The sequence below is a fragment of the Polypterus senegalus genome, chromosome 7 (assembly GCF_016835505.1).
Source record: "Polypterus senegalus isolate Bchr_013 chromosome 7, ASM1683550v1, whole genome shotgun sequence".
NCBI lineage: Eukaryota > Metazoa > Chordata > Cladistia > Polypteriformes > Polypteridae > Polypterus > Polypterus senegalus.
This window is the reverse complement of record NC_053160.1, coordinates 176,380,749-176,405,272: the sequence shown is the minus strand read 5'-3', so window position 1 is coordinate 176,405,272 and position 24,524 is coordinate 176,380,749. Positions and strand designations below refer to the sequence as shown.

At 41.3% G+C, this 24,524-nt stretch overlaps 1 protein-coding gene across 1 annotated transcript in view; it reads right to left on the bottom strand.

Moving 5' to 3' along the window:
• Positions 1-13,063: 13,063 nt before the first annotated feature.
• tmem267 (transmembrane protein 267) overlaps positions 13,064-24,524 on the bottom strand; it is a 42,557-nt gene continuing 31,096 nt past the window's right edge. Inside the window, exon 3 of the mRNA XM_039759652.1 lies at positions 13,064-15,007. Within this exon, the coding sequence (XP_039615586.1) occupies positions 14,672-15,007 (336 nt within the window). The 3' untranslated portion in view covers positions 13,064-14,671. The remainder of the gene's footprint in view (positions 15,008-24,524) is intronic.

Sequence of the window (24,524 nt, the reverse complement as noted above, 5' to 3'; positions counted from 1 at the left end):
TGCATGTTTTTGGACTGTGGGAGGAAACCCACGCAGACACAGGGAAGAACATGCAAACTCCACACAGGGAGGACCCGGGAAGCGAACCAGGGTCTGCTAACGGTGAGGCGGCAGCACTACCCACTACAGGGTCACGGGGGGTCTGCTGGAGCCAATCCCAGTCAACACAGGGTGCAAGGCAGGAAACAAATCCCGGGCAGGGCATCAGCCCACCGCAGCTTATTTCCAATGAATATTGCAAAATGAGTTTTTAAAAAGCAAAAATCAAGTCCACCTTTACTACCAAACGAACATCAGCTTCGGCTTTCTGCGTCTTGACAGATTATCACTAAACTCTGAGTCTTGTTTCTTTTACACACTCTGTCTTGTAAGAGGCACTCAGGAAGATAAAAGCTACTTGAGCAGAATATCTTATGGGAAGGTGAAAGTGTTTCTAACCTCATCATCATCCATCACTGCAGTGCCTCCATTCTTAAAGTTTACTAAAAGGGGTCATTTTCATCACGATGTGTCGAGAGCCATATCTCCGCACATAGCTGCTGATTTCAAGGTGAGGCTTAGTGAATTTAATCACGAATGCCTCCATAACCAGCTTAAATGTAATCACTATAGTATCACATACATAGGCAAAACTGTTTAAAATGGAGCACAAATAAAAATCCTTAAACCACAAAGAAACCATGAAGGATAGGGGATCCCCTCAGCTCAAAAGACAAACAGAAGAGCAGGACAAAGTGCTTTACCCTTGTATAACAGAGTAAAAGTTTCAGCTTGCTATTTGCCAGAAAAAAGACTTGGTCATCTGTAAACAATGAAGTGGACCTCCCAAACAGTGAAGTTTATCAGACACTGAAAAAGGAGGTTTGTGATTTTCTGGCAAGTACGCGTGTTCTCTTCGTTGTGATGAAATGATTTGCCTATCTTAGAAAATACTTGCATCAGGAAATCAGGAACACTGATGTTCCACACAAGGGTACAGTGGTAACCCTATCTCACCTTAGGACTTTCTGTGTAGACGAGAGTATCTCCAAACCTTTGGGTCTTGCTCTTATAGTCACCAGCCTTGGAGATGGAAATGCATGTCAGGCTCTGCCAGAGTGCAAGAATTAAACCTGTTTAGTCTCAAGCAGACAAGGGGGGTCCTAATCCAGATCTTCAGAATGCTCAAAGGTTATTAAGAAGTAGAAAGTAGATCCATCTAAACACCTTCGAATAGGTGGTGAATCATGTATACAAGGAAAGCAGTGACAATTAAAGGTAAGTACATTTAAGACTGAAGCCAGGAATCACTTCTTTACTCAAAGAATTGTGGGTATCTGAAAAACAAAACTACTGAGACATGGAGATGAAGCAGAAACCTTAACAATCTTTAAGAAGAAGTCTCAGAGGCACCGATAAAGGAGAATTGTTTGAGTAAATGAGGAATCATGTACCGTACTCAAGGATGCCAGTGGGGTGTATTTAGGACTGAAGCCAGGAAGCACTTCTTTATGCAAACTACTGAGACATGCAGTTGAAGCAGACACCTTGACAGCGTTTAAGAAGAATCTGGATGAGATAGCTTAGCTATTATCCAAACCAGGGGTCCTCAATCACAGTCCTGGATTGCCGCAGTGGCTGCACGTTTTTGTTCCAACCCAGCTGCTTAATTAAAAAGCAATTCTTGCCAATAATTTAATTTCATGGCTTGATAGCGTTATAACTCTATGTCAGGTAATTCGCATATCCGAGATTTTTTTCCCCTTTCTAAGGATATCATCCATTTGATTTGAAGGCTAAAATGGATGAGCAATTCTCAGTCCTTCACTTTTTTCTCTGCGCTTTCCTTTCAAGTATTTAATTAAACTCAATTGTACACGGGTGTCAAACTCCAGGCCTGGAGGGCCGCAGTGGCTGCAGGTTTTCATTCTATCCCTTTTCCTAATCAGTGTCCAGTTTTCACTGCTAATTAACTTCTTTTCCCTCTATTTTAATAGCCCTGTTTTTAAGGATTAAGTCTTCTGAATTGATTCTTTTCTTCATTAAATGACAGCCCAACAGAAATGAGACATGAAAAGAGCCAACAGATGACCAGTTAAATTGGAGCTTCAAACTCCCACCAGTTCCTTAAAGAGAAGCTGATTCTTGCTGTTAATTAAACTTGTTATTCAATTCCATGGCTTGTTGCCGCTCTCTTTCTGCCACAGCAGACATTTCCAAAACTGTTGATATTCTGTTTTTTTTTTTTCTAAGAACTCCTAAAATGTTTTGGTAACCTGAGGGATCAACATTACTGAGACCTTCATCTTTATTTTCTGATTTTGTTTGATGGGTACAGGGGAGCTGGTCACGTCCTGCTTGTTTTATGTCTCATTACTGTCCGGCTGCTAATTAAGGAAAAAACAACTAAGGGGTCCGAGTCAAGCTAATTAAAGCTAAGGCTAAAGAAGTTAATTAGCATCAAAAACTGGTCACTAATTAAGAAGATGGTTAGAACGAAAACCTACAGCCACTGCGGCCCTCCAGGACTAGAGTTCGACACTCCTGCAATAGTACATGATAAATGCACACAGGTGTAAATTATAACAAGCTAAATGGAGAGCTGCTGGTTTCTTTTATCATTTGCATGTTACTGCTAACTAGGAGCGATTAAAAACCAAGACTATAGCTGCTTAAGACTAAAATAAGCAATAAGGGTTCAAAATGTTAATGTGTGAGACAACTCAAGTGACGCAGAAGTGTTACTTGAGCAATAAGTGTGTCTTACTAAGCAATTAGGTTGGAACAAAAACCTGCTGCCACTGCGGCCCTCCATGACCGTGATTGAGGACCCCTGAGCTAAACAAACGAGCTTGTTGGACTGAATGGTCTCCTCTCGTTTGTCAAGTCAAGTGGCTTTATTGTCATACCATCCATACACCTTACTGCAGCATACAATGGTATGAAATAATGCTCCCCAAGTCTGCAGTGCAACAAATACATAAATACTGAACAAGTGCAAGACAGGTAAAGAACTACACCATATAATAAATAGGTAAATAAATAATAGGTAAGTGAATAGATATTTTTAAACAGATAAATACATAACAGTATAATGATGGAAAAAAAAAAACCACAGTAGTAACAGGTGTAAGACATGTACAGCATATAAACTCACTACTAGGAGCAGATCTAAGGGCAGGGGGGCAGCACAGAGTTCAAAGTCTGGACCGCCAAGGGGTAAATGCTGTAGGAGAACCTAACAGAACTTGTTTTGGATGCTACAGAACCTTGTGGGACAAAGAGACTGAGGCAAGGGTGGGAGCGGTCCTACACAATGCTCATAAAGACGCCTTCAAAGGAGGACAGAGTGGTCCCCAAGGATCCTAATGATCTGATTTAAGACCTTATGGTCATAGACACTGCAGTTCCCAAACCCAACAGTGATGCAGCTATGGGTTTGCCTCGTTTGCATACATTTTATTTTTTTCCTTCCCCAAACACATAAATGTTCAGTTGATAAGGTTGTCCTTGTTTCCATATGCAAGCGTGTGCCATGATGGGCAAGCGTCCTGTAGGGCAGTCTTCTCTCTTAGGCTTCAAATTGCTGTGCTAGGCATTTGGCACTCTGCACATTTTCAATGAAATAATTATGATCAGGAAGTTGATTAGACAGAGGAAATTTTTAACAAACCGTGGAGCAAATAAAAGGCTTTATATGTCTTTTTAATCAGCAAAGAACTGGCAGCAGCAACCAACAACACAGAAATAAGCAGAGTTCTTCTGCCGCAGGCTGCAAAATGAGAGTCATAACGGCAAGTGACATTTTTGTGTGCAAGGCAGCCTGTGTGCCTCTCCCATGAAGACATTTACATGCGGTGACTGCCTTACTTTCTGCCGTCAGAATGCTTTATATTCTGTATACTGTCTCTAGTCTTGATGTGCCAAGGTGATTACAAACCTCTGGGGTTTGCAGCACATTTACTGAAGGACAAGTGTGCAGCCTGTCATATCTCTGCCAATAAATCATAACGAAAATGTCAAAATGAGTGACAGCTGTGGTTCCTAGGGGCTCTGGAGTCCAAATATGAGCGTTAGTGAATATATCAGGGGGCTTTTTGGTGGTGCTTACATATTCCATATCATGAGGACATCTGAGCTTTGCATATTGCAAACTATGGGGAGTCCACAAGGTTTCTGTACAATTTGAATACAATATGAAAGATGTTGTAATGCAGAGTAATTTAAATTTTACATGACATACTTTTTTTTTTATCTGTTTCAGGTAAATGAATGGCATATCAAGTATTAATTCAAAATGGCTACTCCACAAGTAAAGGCACAGGGCGCATCCTGTTGTATTGAAACAAAATGAGATTTGCAGATTCACGGAAACGTCAGGACAAAGTATGGAAAAAAAAATCCACCATCAGGTATGAGTACCCATGAGTGGCACAAAAAGTTCATGGAGATAGGGAGCGACTTTAAGAGAACTTCTTATTTCGGCTGCTCCCGTTAGGGGTCGCCACAGCGGATCATCTTCTTCCATATTTTCCTGTCCTCTGCATCTTGTTCTGTTACACCCATCCCCACATCCATAAACCTTCCTTTAGGCCTTCCTCTTCTCCTCTTACCCAGCAGCTCAATCCTTAACATCCTTCTCCCAATATACCCAGCATCTCTCCTCTGCACATGTCTAAACCAACACAATCTCGCCTCTCTGACTTTGTCTCCCAACTTGAGCGGACCCTCTAAATGTCCTCATTTCTAATCCTGTCCATCCTCGTCATGCCCAATGCAAATCTTAACATCTTTAACTCTGCCACCTCCAGCTCTGTCTCCTGTTTTTGGTCAGTGCCACCGTCTCCAACCCTTATAACATAGCTGGTCTCACTACCGTCCTGTAGACCTTCCCTGTCACTCTTGCTGATACCCGTCTGTCACAAATCAATCCTGACACTCTTCTCCACCCTGCCCGTACTCCCTTTTTCACTTCTCTTCCACAATCCCTGTTACTCTGTACTGTTGATCCCAAGAATTTAAACTCATCCACCTTTGCCAACTCTATTCCCTGCATGGAGTTTGCATGTTCTCCCCGTGTCAGCGTGGGTTTCCTACAGGTACTCCAGTTTCCTTCCACAGTCCAGAGACTTGCAGGTTAGGTGTATTGGCGATAGTAAATTGTCCCTAGTGTGTGGGTGTGAGTGTGTGTGTACCCTGTGGTGGGGCTGGCGCCCTGCCCGGGGTTTGTTTCCTGCCTTGTGCCCGGTGTTGGCTGGGATTGGCTCCAGCAGACCCCCGCAACCCTGTAGTTAGGATATATTGGTTTGGATAATGGATGGATGGATAGATAGATATAGTTAAATGTGTACCATGCATCCATTTCTGTCTGAGTGGTCAACTTTGTTTTGGTGCTTTCAACTGCTTTAACTGTACATCATGACTTTTCACACACCCGAAAATTAACAATATAATTAAGCTCCCGTTTAACACATTTTTTTTTTGTAAAGAATACAAGCGGCTGAAATGAGTTTCCTCCGCAGGGTGTCTGGGCTTTCCTTTAAAGATAGGGTGAAGAAGCTCAGTCATCCGGGAGGGGCTCAGAGTAGAGCCGCTGCTCCTCCGCATCGAGAGGAGTCAGATGAGACGGCTCGGGCATCTGATCAGGATGCCTCCTGGACGCCTCCCTGGTGAGGTGTTCCGGGCAGGTCCAACCGGGAGGAGGCCCCGGGGAAGACCCAGGACACGCTGGAGGGACTATGTCTCCCGGCTGGCCTGGGAACGCCTTGGGATTCTCCCGGAAGAGCTGGAAGAAGTGGCCGGGGAGAGGGAAGTCTGGGCCTCTCTGCTTAAGCTGCTGCCCCCGCGACCCGACCTCGGATAAGCGGAAGAGGATGGATGGATGGATGGTAAAGCCCAAAATCACACAAGGAATGCCTCATTGGGCTTTAACAGGCCCTGTTTTTTTGCCTGCCTTGACTCCCTAAGAAGACAAGTAACCTTGTAGGAAACAAAAAAAAAAATGGAAGAAACCTTGGGAAAGGCATTTCAGAGACAATTCTCCTTCCAGGTAGGTTGGGCAGGCAATAGGTGAAAAAAAAAAAATGGGTCAAATACAACACACAAGAGAGAACACAAGAAAACCTCTTCACAGAACTCAATGGCAAATCTATCATTGCCACCTCGGCTTAAACACCTCACCGATTCACTACACCGCTGAAGAGTTTAAAGCATTTCACTATGTTTTATATTCCCAATAGTCAGTCTAAAATGTGCTATTTATATTGCTGTATTTCTGGCAGATGGTGCATTATGTGTAAATGAAAAATTTCCATTCCTTCCTTCATCCTGGGCATTTTCAGTATCATTAGTATGTATTTATGTCAGCTGGTGAGACAGCCATCAGCATTCAGGCTGGCAATGAGAAAGAAACTCAGCAAATGAGTGCAGCAGTAAGAGTAAAAGGTCAGAGAGGCCCACTTCTATTTTTTTATATAAAATTATACTTATATATAAAATTGTCCTTTGTCGTCACTCAGTCTATAAAATGAAATTTTGTCTAAGCAGTCAAAAAGCTTTATTCATCTGTCAGCAGAAAACAGAAAGAGAATGCACTTTAAGCTGCAACAACAACAGCAGCATTTATTTCTATAGCACATTTTCATACAAATAATGTAGCTCAAAGTGCTTTACATGATGAAGAAAGAAAAAAACAGACAAAGTAAGAATTAAAGTAAGAGAACACTAATTAACATAGAATAAAAGTCAGTTCCGATGGCCAGGGAGGACAGAAAAAACAAAACAAACTCCAGACGGCTGGAGAGAAAGTAAAATCTACAAAGAGACTCCCACAAGAGCCCACAATGAAGACTCCTACCAACACACCTGGCATAGTCAATCCTCCTCAGACTGGCACTCCCCTCTTGTGCCTACCAATAGGCACACCAGTACAGTAACGCTTAAGGAAGTCTCTGTCTGCCATTGTGAGATTGACTTTTACATGTAAACGAGTCTTTTTTGACAAATTCAAGTCATGCTGAGGTTTAAGCAGCTGAATTACTGCTCACCTCCATCAGCCAGTGTTACTGCTGGGATATTTACAACAGTACTGTCCAAATAAAATGAATGGTTCTGTGCTTTTATCTCTTAGCATATAAAGCAGTGTAGGACAACAGCACCAGTGTTTGGCTCAGCAAGTCTAATGACAGCACAGAAAGAAGCAGTCGTAATGTTGATCAGGAGCTGGGCAGTGGTTGATACTGGTCATCAAGAGAGGGGTAATTCAACAAAGCCCAACACAATAGGCAAAAATCAGGGTCAGGTCAGAAAAGTCATAGCAAGAGAAATGACATAAATTCATTAAACTAGAGGAAGAGATGAGAATCAAAGTCAGGTAACAAAATCAGACTCATAACCAGTAGATCAAATTAACTAAACGAATTGCACGCAAAGGTCTTTGAAAGAAACTTGGGAGAGTAAAAAATTTGCAAAGCCGACCTTTACCCAATTTGGTGAGGATGTCGCATTTCTCACACTTCTGGTCATTAAGTCTAAACAACACAAGGGTGCAAAATGCGTCCATACCATATCCTAGAGTTTAACCAGTGCATACAGGCAGTCCCCGGATAACGTACGAGATAGGGACTGAAGGTTTGTACTTAAGTTAAATTTGTCAGAACAGGTACATCCTCTTTAATAAAACCCCTGTGTGCGTCCAGGTGTCTGTGTGTGTGTGTCTTCTGGTGAAGTGCGCATGCGTGGGCCGCGCCACGCATCACACTGTGCCCCGCCCATGTGCACGGCTCCGTGGACGCACACACAATGGAAGCTGGGCACACAGTGAATGGCCTTGCCACGGCCGCGCATGATAAGAAATAAAGGACACCATTGCTGGGGAGAGCTGATTGGATAGTCGCAGCCGCGCACATAAAATCCGTTGCTGGGGAGGCGCCACACATACAATAATCAGCTGCACGCCAGCACAGATTAAAATACTTGCTGGAGAACTGCACAGTACTTGCTGGGGAGACGCCACGGGCACGATTATAAGCAGCACGCCACACATTACATCAGTTGCTGGGGACACTCTGCCGATTGCCCACTGTTGTGACAGAAAATTAAAGTCATATTACGGACAACAAAGTCAATATTACTGTCAGAGGAAATTACAGGCATTTTACGGAAATACAAGCCAGTATTACTGCAAGAGAAAATTAATGACACACAACACAGGGATGCATATTACAGCCACATACAAGCCAGTATTACTGTAGGAGAAAATATTATGGACGTATCTACTAACAACATGCCACCCAAAAAAAAAGGACACGTCAAGTAGGACAAAAGACACAGACAATCAAATCCTATATAAGCAACATCTCCTGGAAGAACGGTCAGCTCAACAAGTAAACATCAACAAATGAAAGGCTGAAAGACAAAGAAAAATGCGAGCAAATAGATTGAATGTAAAAAAGAAAATGAGCGTCACAAAAACGCTAAAAGAGAAAGACTCAGAAGAGCAAACCTCAGAAAAAGTTGGCATTTACTTGCCAGAACCAGTATTCAGCCACGGTCAGTTATATGTTGCATTATCAAGAGTAAGAAGTTTTCCAGATGTTGTTGTCAAGGTTGTAGAGATTCCTGAACAAGGCAAACTGTTGCCAAACTCAGACAGAATATTTACAAGAAATGTTGTCTATAATGAAATTGTACAGAAACATTTCATGAGGTAAAAAAATAGAAAATTTTACCTAAATATCTTCTTTAGATATTGTGTCTTATAGATTGTTACAAAGTTTTACACTAAGGCAATATTAATTATACTTACTGTATTGTCATATACGTTTCTATTTTATTTTTATTATTATTTTACTTTAGGCTTCTTGCAAAAATATTTTTAACAAAAAAATTAAGACAAGAAACAGAATGAGGTCAAGGTCCCTTGCCATTTAATATAGACTGTTCCTACTAATGTTTATGCACTACTGTTCTAGCCCGTTATTGTAACGGGCTTAACGTCTAGTTATTTTAATAAATGCTATTGTTGACCGACTGTAACCAAGTGCTCTGCCAGTGAATGATGGAGTTTCACGTCTCTCTGACCTTTTTATTATTTCTACTTTATTTTCAATGGTGATGGTTTTTCTCTACTTTACTGTTAACCAGCACTTGCATCAGATTTGTGTTTCAGAGACATTCTTGAAGGGTGAAGACAAAAGGTTAAGATGTGCTCTTCTGCACAGCACTGTACAAGTTATCACAGCAGGAAGGCACCCATCGTCAACACGTCTGGTGTACTGACAAGAGACAACTTCCTGCTATGTGTGTAACAGAACAAGCAGGCTTGCTATTGAGAATGACTTGGGGCGATGAGGGGCGGTTCAACACCAGCCCACCACACAGTCACCTCCACTACAGTATGCTGCCTGCAGCGTCTGCCCACTAAGAACGAACACGGTGCGGTGAAAGGCATGTAGTGAATCGCCCACCACCACCCCCGTTCTACAGGCACACTACAATGCTACGCCCCCGCCGCCCCATTCACCCTCAATGGCCGCCATTCAGCCACAACTGGGTCACCACTTGCAGCATTACCAGCCACCCACCAAGAACGAACGGGGCAGCCGTGTGTGGTGGGCGGGCAGGCAGTGAAACGCCCCCCTCCGCTCCATCCAGCCTGTGTCCGTCAGGAGCGTTAGCTGCCGTGGCATAGTGGGCAGGCAGCAAACTGCCCATCAAGCCTCTGTCCTGCGCACGAGCGATAGCTGTGGCCCCAGTGACTATGCGCGAGCAGCGAAATCGCACCCCTCCAGCCACTGCTTGCAGAGTCCCCAGGCCGAAGATGACGGAGTGGCAGTTACTGAGGTGCATGTGTCGCAGCTGTGGCCCCGTTCGTAAGTCGTAAGTCGGATGTTTGTAACTTGGGGACTACCTGTACTTGTATATTATTTTAAAAATGTATGACATTTGGGAGGAGTATTCCTTTAATATCTCAAGAGGTACCCCAAATACACATAAATACTTTGGTCAGTGCCTTATTTGCTTAATTTGTTTTATGCATAGGAATTATTTTTAGAGACTGAGTAAAATAATCATCTCTTACCAAGATATAACCATCAGTCGTAGCCCCCGTTTTTCCAAATAGGACTTCACTTATTGGCATAGGAGTGGGGGTGACGATGAGACGATTCAAAACTATTTGACTTCCATATTTTCTGTCTTCTTAATTCAGTTTTCTGGGGGTATGCCCATTGTAAGTCCTGGTAATCGTTGGGGTTCAAAGTGTTCAGGTGTATGTTGATCATCATAACTTACGTATTCCCTTCTTGCATATTAAAGTAATAATCCACCCCAAAAATTTTACTTTTTTATGTTGCTTATCCTTAGTAGCTTATAGTGAAGGCTGAAATGGAGTTAACAAAGTTTATGATAGAATAGGTGACTATGGTGACTACTGCTGGCCAACAACAAACTTTATGAAAAGGTCCCTAAAAAATCTCGCATTACTCGTGTCACATAATCCACATGTCAAGTCATCCAGCTGCTTCAATTCAAATGTTTATTTGTGTCCGAGTGTGTTCTGTTTTCTGGAAGTGGTTTATTTAAAAATACATGTGTTTAGGATGTTGTTAGCATAAGACTGGACAATTTGACTTGTGGATTATGCAACATGAGTCTCATGAGATTTTTCATGGATGTTTTTGATATTGTTTGCGGTTGTCCAGCACTGGTCACCACAGATGCCTACTATGTCAGAAAGTTACTGCCATTCTGAATGTGAAAACATGAGATTATACATTTTTCTCACCTCTCACTTTAAGCTACAGTCATATGAAAAAGTTTGGGAACCCCTCTTAATTCTTTGGATTTTTGTTTATCATTGGCTGAGCTTTCCAAATATCAACTTCTTTATAATAAATGACATGCCTTATGGAAACAGTAGTAGTTCAGCAGTGACATTAAGTTGATTGGATTAACAGAAAATATGCAATATGCATCATAACAAAATTAGACAGGTGCATAAATTTGGGCACCCAACAGAGATGTGACATCAATACTTAGTTGAGCCTCCTTTTGCTCCGTTGAGCCTCTAGACGCTGTCCTCCTATAGCCTTTGATGAGTGTCTGGATTCTGGATGGAGGTATTTTGACCATTCTTCCATACAAAATCACCCCATTTCAGTTCAATAAGATGGCTGCCAAGTGTGGCTTCAAATCATCCTATAGATTTTCAATGATATTCAAGTCAGGGGACTGTGATGGCCATTCCAGAACATTGTACGTCTCCCTCTGCATGAATGTGTTTGTAGATTTCAAACTGTGTTTTGGGTCTTTGTCTTGTTGTAATATCCAACCCCTGTGTAACTTCAACTTTGTGACTGATGATTGAACATTATCCTGAAGAATTTGTTGATATTGGGTTGAATTCATCCGACCCTCAACTTTAACAAGGGCCCCAGTCTCTGAACTAGCCACACAGCCCCACAGCATGATGGAACCTCCACCAAATTTGACAGTAGGTAGCAGGTGTTTTTCTTGGAATGCGGTGTTCTTCTTCCGCGCTTTTTGTTTTGACCAAATAACTCCATTTTGTCTCATCAGTCCAAAGCACTTTGTTCCAAAATGAATCAGAGTTGTCTAAATGAGCATTGGCATACAACAATCGACTCTGTTTGTGGTGTGAGTGCAGAAAGGGCTTCTTTCTCATCACCCTGCCATACAGATGTTCTTTGTGCAAATTGTGCTGAATTGTAGAACGATGTACAGATACACCATCTGCAGCGAGATGTTCTTGCAGGTCTTTGGAGGTGATCTGTGGGTTGTCTGTAACCATTCTCACAATCCTGTCATATGCCGCTCCTGTAATTTTCTTGACCTGCCAGACCTGAGTTGGTTTAACAGCAACTGTGCCTGTGGCCTTCCATTTCCTGATTCCATTGCTTACAGTTGAAACTGACAGTTTAAACCTCTGAGATCGCTTCTTGTAGCCTTCATCTAAACCACGAGACTCAACAATCTTTGTTTTCAGATCTTTTGAGAGTTGCTTTGAGGATCCCATGCTGTCTGTCACTCTTCAGAAGAAATTCAAAGGGAAGCACAACTTGTAATTGACCACCTTAAATACCTTTTCTCATGATTGGACACACCTGTCTATGAGGTTCAAGGCTTATCGAGCTTATCCAACCAATTTGGTGTTGCAAGTAATCAGCATTGAGCAGTAACAAGCATTCAAATCAGCAAAATGACAAGGGTGCCCACATTTTTGCACAGCCAGTTTTTCACATTTGATTTAATTTCATACAACTAAATACTGCTTCACTAAAAATCTTTGTTCGGAAAACACCCCAGTACTCAGATGTTCCTAGGAATTGAAAGACATACCACATACCATATTTTTGTTGAAAGGAGAGCCTATTATTATGCAGGCTAAGAGGGGTTCCCAAACTTTTTCATATGACTGTACACGGGATAAGTAATTTTTAAATTCATAAAGTCACATGGCTATATCAAGCTCTTATAGGTCATTCATTAATTTTGTTCAGTTTAATTTCAATGAGTGAAAGCTATCCAGATTAAAAACAGTAACTATTTTAAAACATATTCATTCCATAAGAGAGTGAGAAGTCAAGCAAAATGACGCCTTTTATTGGCTAACTAAAAAATGAGACAGGAAGCAATTAATTTTAAACAATGACAGAAGCATCTATGACTTGGATTTTTCATTCATGCCATTAATTTAATAGTCAAATATACTGACTTGAATGCTGGCCAGATGCTAGTAAGATCATGTAATCACAGCACTGTAGTATTAATCCAGTTTGATGTCTCATGGATTCAAAGCTTATCTTGGCAGCACTGACAGCACAAGGCAGCAAACGACCCGGTCCATCACAGTGGCTGCTCAATGGCCACCCCATCACTGGGGCCAGCATGCATATCTTTGGGATGAGGGATACTCTGAGAAAGAAAACAACACAGACACCGAGAGAAAGAGCCAGGCAGGGGTTCAAACAACACAATAAACGGGCATATGTCACAGGAAGTCAGTTCATGTTATTTTTGTGCTCTAATTCCATCACTAATATAATAAAGATATACTAAATCATTCAAAGTAAACCGTTTAGTTAACGGAACATTTTTATTTATGGTGCAAATAACAACAAAAAGTGCCATCATGTTTTAGAGGTCTTACCCTTTTTTAATTTTGTAAAGTCTAACAAATCTAGTAGTTGGTTATACAGAGATATCAAAATACCACAAACATTAATTACACTTACCTGGTGCAACGTCTCAGTAGTAACAAGTGATGCTAGGTATCATTGTTTTTATTTTCCTTTTAAAAAGTAAAATAAAACGTAAAACACTTGCAACAACCTATTTGGTACAGTTAATAAATAGTGTTTTAAATAAATTTTAACACAAAGAGAGATTCCAAACATGACAAATGTACAGTATTACTGAATGGAATGTGTGCAAATTAAATAAGAATCTCTGTCCTTTCTATTAATCTGTAAAATATACAAAAACTCGGCCAGACAGAGTGAGACTGGCACTCCCTGTTTCCCTTAAAAATACATGCCCATCATATTAAAGCCAGACATCCCACCCCATCCGATTACCAGGATGTCCCTGTTACACTTTTGTTGTTGTTAGGCTCAGTTTCAGGACCCCTGTACCTCTGTCTCGGATAAATGGGTTGAAATTGATTAAAAGATGGCTAATTCACCACACAGAATCTTAAATACATTAGGAATAAATTAAATGATAAGTACAGCAAACCATATCAGGCTTCACCTTTGTGGTTATCATTAAGAAATTTTCTGAACTACTCAACTCATTTCGGGGGGCTTAGCCTGATAGGCAAAACAAGAACGACCCCAGGGTGGGACGCCAGTTTATCACAAACCCACACTCATTAAATTCCGAGTCGTCAATAAACCTACCTGGAACTTTTATGGAATGTGGGAGGAAAACTCAAATTCTGCTCAGCTATTTTTAAGTACACAGTACTTATGGACTTATTTATAAATATTACCCCCCACCCCGCCAATGACAAGTCTTCATGGTCATTACAGCACATTGGGGAAAAAAAACAAAAAAAAACAGAAGGCCTTTATTTCATTCTGTTAAAAATCCAATGGGTTCCACGATGGCCATCTTCTAAGCTTAACCACAGTTACAGAGAAAATTTCTTCTACGAATGAATGTCATCAGTCCAGGCTCAATGTCGTCATCCAACCCAATGACAGACCTGCAGGTCAGATCTAAATTACTTGGAGTGTTTAGTAACAACATCCAGCATTTTACAAAGCACATCACTGGAAGGTGACATTTTTGAAAATGTCTCCCACCTTCAGTATTTTAGAGTTGTCAAAACCTTTAAGAGCAGGTTCAGACTTAACTGCGAAAAACATTTCACTTCCAGCTGGGAGGAAAATATTTGCAGGTAAATGTGAGTGAATCTATAAAAATTTGAGAAATATCTGAAATACTGTAAATGGGTTTCACAGTTTCATTCTTGTTTTATTCACTGAGGGCTGTCTTTCCACTGCATAGACTTACTCAAAAATGAACCATTTTAGTCTTTACATTGTACCTTTTCCATTCATATACTCATCTTAAATACTTCCAGTTTTGTTCATTCACTAAAAGGCAAAAAACAAGAATCTTCATAAAATTAAACATCACTTGAATCATAATTGCATATTTACAATTAGACATCGATTGCAATGCCATGCTTTGTTGAAATCATATCTCTGGTTCCAGTTAAATACATCAGCACGGAGCAAAGATGAGGCAATGAAGCAGTGATTGCAATGTACAGCCAGTAGGGCACTGGGGCAGTGCTTCCAAGGGGACAGAACCATAGGCCATGACGAACCCCATCACGGACGTGATGTGAAGCCCATGAAATAAAAATCATCCAAGGAAGAAAGCACCAGGAGTCCTTCAGCTTACAAATCCACATAAGAAATTTTAATGAAAAAGACACCACAGGGATTAAGGTAGAGCAATGAAGATGAGGCCTTTGGGGGAGATTCAAAGCTGCCTGAAAAAAAAAAAAAGACAATATTTTATATACAACACCACCAACAACATTTATTTATATAGCACATTTTCATACAAAAAAGTAGCTCAAAGTGCTTTACATAATGAAGAAAAATAAAAAGACAAAATAAGAAATTAAAATAAGACAACATTAGTTAACATAGAAAAAGAGTAAGGTCCGATGGCCAGGGAGGACAGAAAAAACAGAAAAAAAACTCCAGACGGCTGGAGAAAAAAATAAAATCTGCAGGGGTTCCAGGCCACGAGACCTCCCAGTCCCCTCTGGGCAATCTACCTAACATAAATGAAATTGTCCTCTTTGTAGTTAGGGTTCTCACAGACACTCTTGATGATGATGGTCATGCAGACTTCTGGCTTTTAATCCATCACTGTTGGAACATCACGTTGCTTTGCGCCACCACCAAAAAGACACCGGAAAAATTCACACACACAAACACACACAGACTGTGTGTGTATATATGTATTTCATTGCATTCGTAGTCTGAGTCCCGACTGGATTGTATGGGTTGATACCTATCAGGTAACGTATGTGGTTGGTCTGCCATTTGGCAACCATCCGCCATGGGGCCCTCTTTCAGTTGCAAGAAGCAGATCATGTAATTTTACATAGTTTACTGTCAAATCAGGTTGGGACTCAGACTACAAATGCAATGAATATATATATATATATATATATATATATATATATATATATATATATATATATATATATATATATATATATACATATATATACACACTCACCTAAAGGATTATTAGGAACACCATACTAATACGGTGTTTGACCCCCTTTCGCCTTCAGAACTGCCTTAATTCTACGTGGCATTGATTCAACAAGGTGCTGAAAGCATTCTTTAGAAATGTTGGCCCATATTGATAGGATAGCATCTTGCAGTTGATGGAGATTTGTGGGATGCACATCCAGGGCATGAAGCTCCCGTTCCACCACATCCCAAAGATGCTCTATTGGGTTGAGATCTGGTGACTGTGGAGGCCATTTTAGTACAGTGAACTCATTGTCATGTTCAAGAAACCAATTTGAAATGATTCGAGCTTTGTGACATGGTGCATTATCCTGCTGGAAGTAACCATCAGAGTATGGGTACATGGTGGTCATGAAGGGATGGACATGGTCAGAAACAATGCTCAGGTAGCCCATGGCATTTAAACGATGCCCAATTGGCACTAAGTGGCCTAAAGTGTGCCAAGAAAACATCCACCACACCGTTACACCACCACCACCAGCCTGCACAGTGGTAACAAGGCATGATGGATCCATGTTCTCATTCTGTTTACGCCAAATTCTGACTCTACCATTTGAATGTCTCAACAGAAATCGAGACTCATCAGACCAGGCAACATTTTTCCAGTCTTCAACTGTCCAATTTTGGTGACGCAAATTGTCGCCTCTTTTTCCTATTTGTAGTGGAGATGAGTGGTTCCCGGTGGGGTCTTCTGCTGTTGTAGCCCATCCGCCTCAAGGTTGTGCGTGTTGTGGCTTCACAAATGCTTTGCTGCATACCTCGGTTGTAACGAGTGGTTATTTCAGTCAAAGTTGCTCTTCTATCAGCTTGAATCAGTCGGCCCATTCTCCTCTGACCTTTAGCATCAACAAGGAATTTTCGCCCACAGGACTGCCGCATACTGGATGTTGTTTCCTTTTCACACCATTCTTTGTAAACCCTAGAAATGGTTGTGCGTGAAAATCCCAGTAACTGAGCAGATTGTGAAATACTCAGACCGGCCCGTCTGGCACCAACAACCATGCCACGCTCAAAATGGCTTAAATCACCTTTCTTTGCCATTCTGACATTCAGTTTGGAGTTCAGGAGATTGTCTTGACCAGGACCACACCCCTAAATGCATTGAAGCAACTGCCATGTGATTGGTTGATTAGATAATTGCATTAATGAGAAATTGAACAGGTGTTCCTAATAATCCTTAGGATTATTTAGTGTGGACAAAATTGTTGGTACCCTTCAGTCAATGAAAGAAAAACTCAAAATGGTCACAGAAATAACTTTAATCTGACAAAAGTAATAATAAATAAAAATTCTATGAAATTTAACCAATGAAAGACAGACATTGATTTTCAACCATGCTTCAACAGAATTATTTAAAAAAATAAACTCATGAAACAGGCCTGGACAAAATGATGGTACCCCTAACTTAATATTTTGTTGCACAACCTTTTGAGGCAATCACTGCAATCAAACGATTCCTGTAACTGTCAATGAGACTTCTGCACTTCTCAGCAGGTATTTTGGCCCACTCCTCATGAGCAAACTGCTCCAGTTGTCTCAGGTTTGAAGGGTGCCTTTTCCAGACGGCATGTTTCAGCTCTTTCCAAAGATGCTCAATAGGATTGAGGTCAGGGCTCATAGAAGGCCACTTTAGAATAGTCCAATGTTTTCCTCTTAGCCATTCTTGGGTGTTTTTAGCTGTGTGTTTTGGGTCATTGTCCTGTTGCAAGACCCATGACCTGCGACTGAGACCAAGCTTTCTGACACTGGCCAGCACATTTCTCTCTAGAATCCCTTGATAGTCTTGAGATTTCATTGTACCCTGCACAGATTCAAGACACCCTGTGCCAGATGCAGCAAAGCAGCCCCAGAACATAACAGAGCCTCCTCCATGTTTCACAGAAGGGACAGTGTTCTTTTCTTGATATGCTTCATTTTTCCGTCTGTGAACATAGAGCTGATGTGCCTTGGCAAAAAGTTCAATTTTTGTCTCATCTGTCCATAGGACATTCTCCCAGAATCTTTGTGGCTTGTCCACATGTAGTTTGGCAAATTCCAGTCTGGCTTTTTTATGATTTGTTTTCAACAATGGTGTCCTCCCATGAAGTCCACTTTGGCTCAAACAACGACGGACGGTGCGATCTGACACTGATGTTCCTTGAGCTTGAAGTTCACCTTGGATCTCTTTAGAAGTCTTTTGTTACCATTCGTATTATCCATCTCTTTGATTTGTCATCAATTTTCCTCCTGCGGCCACGTCCAGGGAGGTTGGCTACAGTCCCATGGATCTTAAATTTCTGAATAATATGTGCAACTGTAGTCACAGGAACATCAAGCTGCTTCGAGATGGTCTTATAGCCTTTACCTTTGACATGCTTGTCTATAATTTTCTTTCTAATCTCCTGAGACAACTCTTTCCTTCGCTTCCTCTGGTCCATGTTGAGTGTGGTACACACCATGTCACCAAACAACACAGTGACTACCTGGAGCCCTATATATAGGTCCACTGACTGATTACAAGATTGTAGACACCTGTGATGCTAATTAGTGGACACACCTTGGATTAACATGTCCCTTTGGTCACATTATTTTCAGTCTTTTCTAGGGGTACCATCATTTTTGTCCAGGCCTGTTTCATAAGTTTATTTTTTTAAATAATTCTGTTGAAGCATGGTAGAAAAGCAATGTCTGATTTTCATTGGTTAAATTTCATAGAATTTTTATTTATTATTACTTTTGTCAGATTAAAGTTATTTCTGTGACCATTTTGAGTTTTTCTTTCATTGACTGAAGGGTACCAACAATTTTGTCCACGTGTGTGTATATATATATATATATATACACACACACACACACACACACACATACAGTAGAGGCCAAAAGTTTGGACTCACCTCCTCATTCAATGTGTTTTCTTTATTTTCATGACCATTTACATTGGTAGATTCTCACTGAAAGCATCAAAACTATGAATGAACACATGTGGAGTTATGTACTTAACAAAAAAAGGTGAAATAACTGAAAACATGTTTTATATTCTAGTTTCTTCAAAATAGCCACCCTTTGCTCTGATTACTGCTTTGCAAACTCTTGGCATTCTCTCCATAAGCTTCAACAGGTAGTCACCTGAAATGGTTTTCACTTCACTTCACTTGCCTTATCAGGGTTATTTAGTGGAATTTCTTGCTTTATCAATGGGGTTGGGACCAGCAGTTGTGTTGTGCAAAAGTCAGGTTAGTTGGACGATCATTTATTTTTCAACAGGACAATGACCCCAAACACACCTCCAGGCTGTGTAAGGGCTATTTGACCAAGAAGGAGAGTGATGGAGTGCTGGAAATGGTCATGAAAATAAAGAAAACACATTGAATGAGGAGGAGGTGTGTCCAAACTTTTGGCCTGTACTGTATATACACACACACACAATATACATCACACATATGTTTTAAATGACATATATAATTTATTTTCCCACCATTTATTACCTGCTGCTGGATAGACATGAGACAGACAAAGTGGTTCTGTATCTTCATTACAACACACAAAACACTGGTGACTTAATTCATCCCATAAACCCGAGTCTCACTGGCATTTTCCCCCTAATTCACAGCATGTCATATCAATGACAGATTTAACATCTCTTATCCATGGCAACAGACCATCTGTGCACACCTGTACATTACAAGCAGTTGTTGTCAGTTTGGCCTAACAGTTAACATTTTGCGGATGTGAGCGTATCTCAGCATATTTATGAAAGCAACTCAATGTCACCATGCTCCTGTTTCTGAGATTTTTTTTAGAGCGGATCGCTAATTTCATGTTTTTTTTTTAATGGTATTTTAAAACAGCGGGCGGCACGGTGGCGCAGTGGTAGCGCTGCTGCCTCGCAGTTAGGGGACCCGAGTTTGCTTACCCGGTCCTCCCTGCGTGGAGTTTGCATGTTCTCCCCGTGTCCGTGTGGGTTTCCTCCGGGCACTCCGGTTTCCTCCCACGGTCCAAAGACATGCTGGTTAGGTGGATTTGCCCTAGTGTGTGCTTGGTGTGTGGGTGCGTTTGTGTGTGTCCTGCGGTGGGTTGGCACCCTGCCCAGGATTAGTTCCTGCCTTGTGCTCTGTGTTGGCTGGGATTGGCTCCAGCAGACCCCCGTGACCCTGTGTTCGGATTCAGCGGGTTAGAAATTGGATGGATGGATGGAGATTTTAAAACACTAAGCTCCCGCATGATGCATTTACATTTATCAATGTAACATAATCAACATAATGAAGTAAACATTAGTCTGTGGGACTTTTTGGGAACAAGTGTTACAAGACAAGGTTACAAAATTGATCATCACAAGTGAAAAGCTCAGAACAAAATTCTAATGAATTACAATTCCTAAGTTACAAAAAACCTAACAAAAACGATTATCAACTAGGCACTAATGTACCAAACAAGAGTCTTCAAACGCTTCCTAAACACACTGAGGAGTCAGAAGTTCAAATGGAGGTGGGCAGCTCGTTCCAGCAGCTAGGAGCTACACGTGAATCGTATGGATTGAGACTTCCCATTTGTCAGCAGATCCGAGTGGACGAGAAGGAGCTCAGGACCTCACAAGTGTTTCTCTCTCTCTCAATAAATAAATGTGCGTCTATATGTGCTGACCCACTGACTACTCTGTAGGTATGCATCACGGATTAGAATTTAATATGTGCTGCCACATGGGGCTGAAAAGAAGAGTGAAACGTGCAAACCTCGACTGGTTCAACACAAGCTATACCACTGCATTCTGAATCATCTGCAGTGGCCTGATACCACATGCCAGTACTCCTGAAAGTAGTGTTGCAGTAATCCAGATGAGAAGACAAGGAGTTGTGTTGTATACTCTGATAGATTTGGTCTGATCTTGCACATGTTGTATGGAGTGAATGAATCTGCAAGACTGAGAGACCATAGCAACATGTTCAGTGAAGGGCAGCAGGTCAACGATCAACGCCCCAAGGTGGCTCACCGACTTGGTGGGAGTTAGCGATAGTGAGCTGAGCTGAACAGAGATGGGGTGCTGAATAGATGGACAAAGTGGAGTAACAAGAGGGTCCTCGTTCATTCAGATTGCAATATCCGTGAGACATGCAGAGATTCTAGCAGATACCGTGTGGTCCTCTGGAAGGAGGAACAAGAACAGCTGCATATAATTGACAAAGCACTAATATGAAAAACTATGGGACAGGATGATGGGGTGGCATAAAGGTAGCACAAGAGCGGACTTGGCACTAATCTTTGGGAAACTCCCATGCTTGCCTGTTTCAACCTTGACATCTCTCATCACCAAACCACACGGTCGGATCTGCCAAAGAGGTAGAACTCAAACCAACCAAGGGCAGTCCCACTGATGCCAAGGTCAGGTATGGTAACAAGGACATTCTATATGAAAGCTATAGCTTTGGTATTTTTACAATTAAACTGTAGACCACAGGTCTACCTGTTCATTTTCTAAGAAAATGAAATTCTGTAGGCTTATTGTTCAATGACCATAAAACAAATACCAAAATAAATAAAATCCCCTTAATATTTAATTAATAAGACATGTACACCAAATATTTAACCACAATACAGATGGATTAAATGAAAACGTGCTTGTCATAATTAAAAGCCTCGGTTCTAATAAAATGTTTAGGCTCATTAAGAAGATACAAAGCTGACGTGCTTAACAAGTTTACATTTAAAATAACAAATATGCCTCTCAGGCTAACAGGCTACTGTTTGCTAAGCAGTGAGGGCAAATGTATCAGTTCGTCTTCTGATTAAAAACGTAAGCTGCTGTACTAAACACAAGCCAGCTCAGTGATCACACTCACACAAGGAGCGTCCTTTCTAATTAAAGGACAATAAGAAACTGCCTGAACGCGTTAAAGCAGCTGCTTTTTTCATGTCTGCTAAAGATGTACCTCCCTTTCCTTCTACTCTAAAGTTTAGCTGGGCATCGTATACGTCGGCCATTCCTCTCACTTATGGGGTGACTCCTCCGATTCCTTTTTCTCAGATTTCTATTCCATTTTCTTTAATTCATCCATCTATTATCCAACCCGCTATATCCTAACTACAGGGTCACGGGGGTCTGCTGGAGCCAATCCCAGCCAACACAGGGCGCATGGCAGGAAGCAAACCCCGGGCAGGGCGCCAGCCCACTGCAGGGCACACACACACCCACCCACTAGGGACAATTCAGAATCACCAATGCACCTAACCTGCATGTCTTTGGACTGTGGGAGGAAACCCACGCAGACACGGGGAGAACATGCAAACTCCACGCAGGGAGGACCCGGGAAGCAAACCCAGGTCTCCTAACTGCGAGGCAGCAGCGCTACCCACTTTCTTTAATGTAACAGTAAAATATTCTAATCATGTGTCTCTCCTATGGTCTGTCTTACCGATTTCTGTTTACAGGAAGTTCTGGCAGCAAGCTACATGCACACTTCGTCAGGTATTGTAATGGTTTGTGTAAAATTGCTCTACAACTAAATTACCATAAAGCTTAGAAAAGCAAATACTGAAAAAGTAGCATTTTATGAGACCACCTAATGTACGGATGACTGATCAACTCATCTGGAGTGAAAAACTGGTCAGTTTAGTTCTGTGGCTGATCAACCAGGGCATCACTATTATAAAATGTGTATGCAATGAAAACAGGCAGTTTGCAAAAAACATTCACATACATTCAAATAAATTCTTACATACACAACACATAATCCTTGCATTATTTTCTATGTTCTTTAGCAAGGTTTTAAATGATTAACAGTTATTAATCAAAGGGGTCAACTACTTCTTATGTAATAAAAACTTACATCCCTAAAGTGAACTTTATGTTAACAACAAGCAAGTGCTGAATAAAACCCTTTATTTAGAACAGATCTGTGGCTCATTCCCTCTCCATACAGCAGATTGCAACTGTCTCAACATTTAAATTCAGACCTGAGATTTTCCTGCACTCTGTAGTTTTAACTTTAATAAATATTGACACCGCGATTCTGTACAATGACATGTTCTCTTTCTGTAAATGGCTATAACCAAAATGTTTTCAATTTTGAAAGTGTTTGTCTTTGTCTCTTGTTATACAGCATATTCATTCTTTGTAATTTTATATTTTACCTTGTAAGAGAAAGAGTAGACCAAGGAGTCCCAAAGAAGAGTCAGGGGGTTACCCGCTTTACAGTACAGGTCTATAAAACTGAACATAAATGGGTGAATGTTGGCGCAACATTAAGGAGGTTTAACAATGGCACTATGAGCCTATTTGGCTTGTCAAACAGTTTGGCTCTCTTGAGCGGGTCAGCATTTGGGATCTCCATTATGCAGGGTTGTAATCCTGAAATGAGACGCTATCTTCTCGGAGCAGTCGGCTTTACAGTAATCCCTCGCTATATCGCGCTTTGACTTTCGCGGTTTCACTCTATCGCGGATTTTAAATGTAAGCATATCTAAACATATATCACAGATTTTTCACTGGTTCGCTTTCTGCGGACAATGAGTCTTTTAATTTAGGTTACATGCTTCCTAAGTTTGATTGCCCAGTTGATTTCATACAAGGGACGCTATTGGCGGATGGCTTAGAAGCTACCCAATCAGATCATGTATTGCATATTAACTAAAACTCCTCAATGCTATAAGATATGCTTCCCGCGCTGTGCCTGTTTGCTTCTCTCTATCTTTCTCGCTGTCTCTGCCTGACGGAGGGAATGTGAGCAGAGGGGCTGTTTGCACAGAGGACACGGACGCTCCTCTACAAAATGCCGCTTTATCGCGGTGCTTCTGTATACTTAAAAGCATGTATTGATTTTTTGATTGTTTGCTTTTCTTTGCGAGCGCTCTCTCTGACATTCTCTGCTCCTGACGCGCTTCTTTATGATGTCGCTCCTTTGAAGATAAGATATGTTTGCTTTCTTTTAATTGTGAGAAAGAACTGTCATCTCTGTCTTGTCATGGAGCACAGTTTAAACGTTTGACTAAAGGGTGTTATTTCATGTCTAGAGGGCTCTAAAAATGTTAACAGGGTGGGAGAGTTTATAAGGGCTTAAAATATATAAAAATAACCATACAAACATATGGTTTCTACTTCGCGGATTTTCACCTATCGCGGGGGGGGGGGTCTGGAATGCAACCCCCGCGATCGAGTTGGGATTACTGTATATGGTCCAGACCGGAAGAGGCGGGGTTTAGGAGGTAGAAGGCGGGGCTTAGGTGCCCTCAGTGAGCATCTTCTCGGCACTGCAGTGGACAAGTAAGATGGTACTGTTAGCGGTAGTGCCCCTCTTGTGCAGGTGGGGTATTGCATAACTTATTTGAGCCTGAAAGATGATCCTCAGATGTCCATGAATGGCAACCTCTATTGTTTTTAAACTGTAACTGCAATACTTTGTGTCATTAAAGCAATGTGTTGATTTCTGGTGAGTACTTTCTATTTTTCTTCACAAGAATATTTTCTGGAACTGGTGTATTTAATAATATGACAATAAAAATACATGTGTTGGTATATTGTGAGCATACGACAGGATGACATAACAGGTGGATTATACGACATAAGTAATATTGGCCATTAAGGAGGTCAACAGAATGTTAGGTTATATAGCACCCTGACGTGTAGAGTACAACTCAAAGGACGTTCTGCTCAACCTTTAAAACGCACTGGCGAGGCCTCATCTGGAGTACTGGGTGCAGTTTAGGTCTCCAGGATACAAAACGGACATAACAGCACTAGAAAAGGTCCAGAGAAGAGCGACT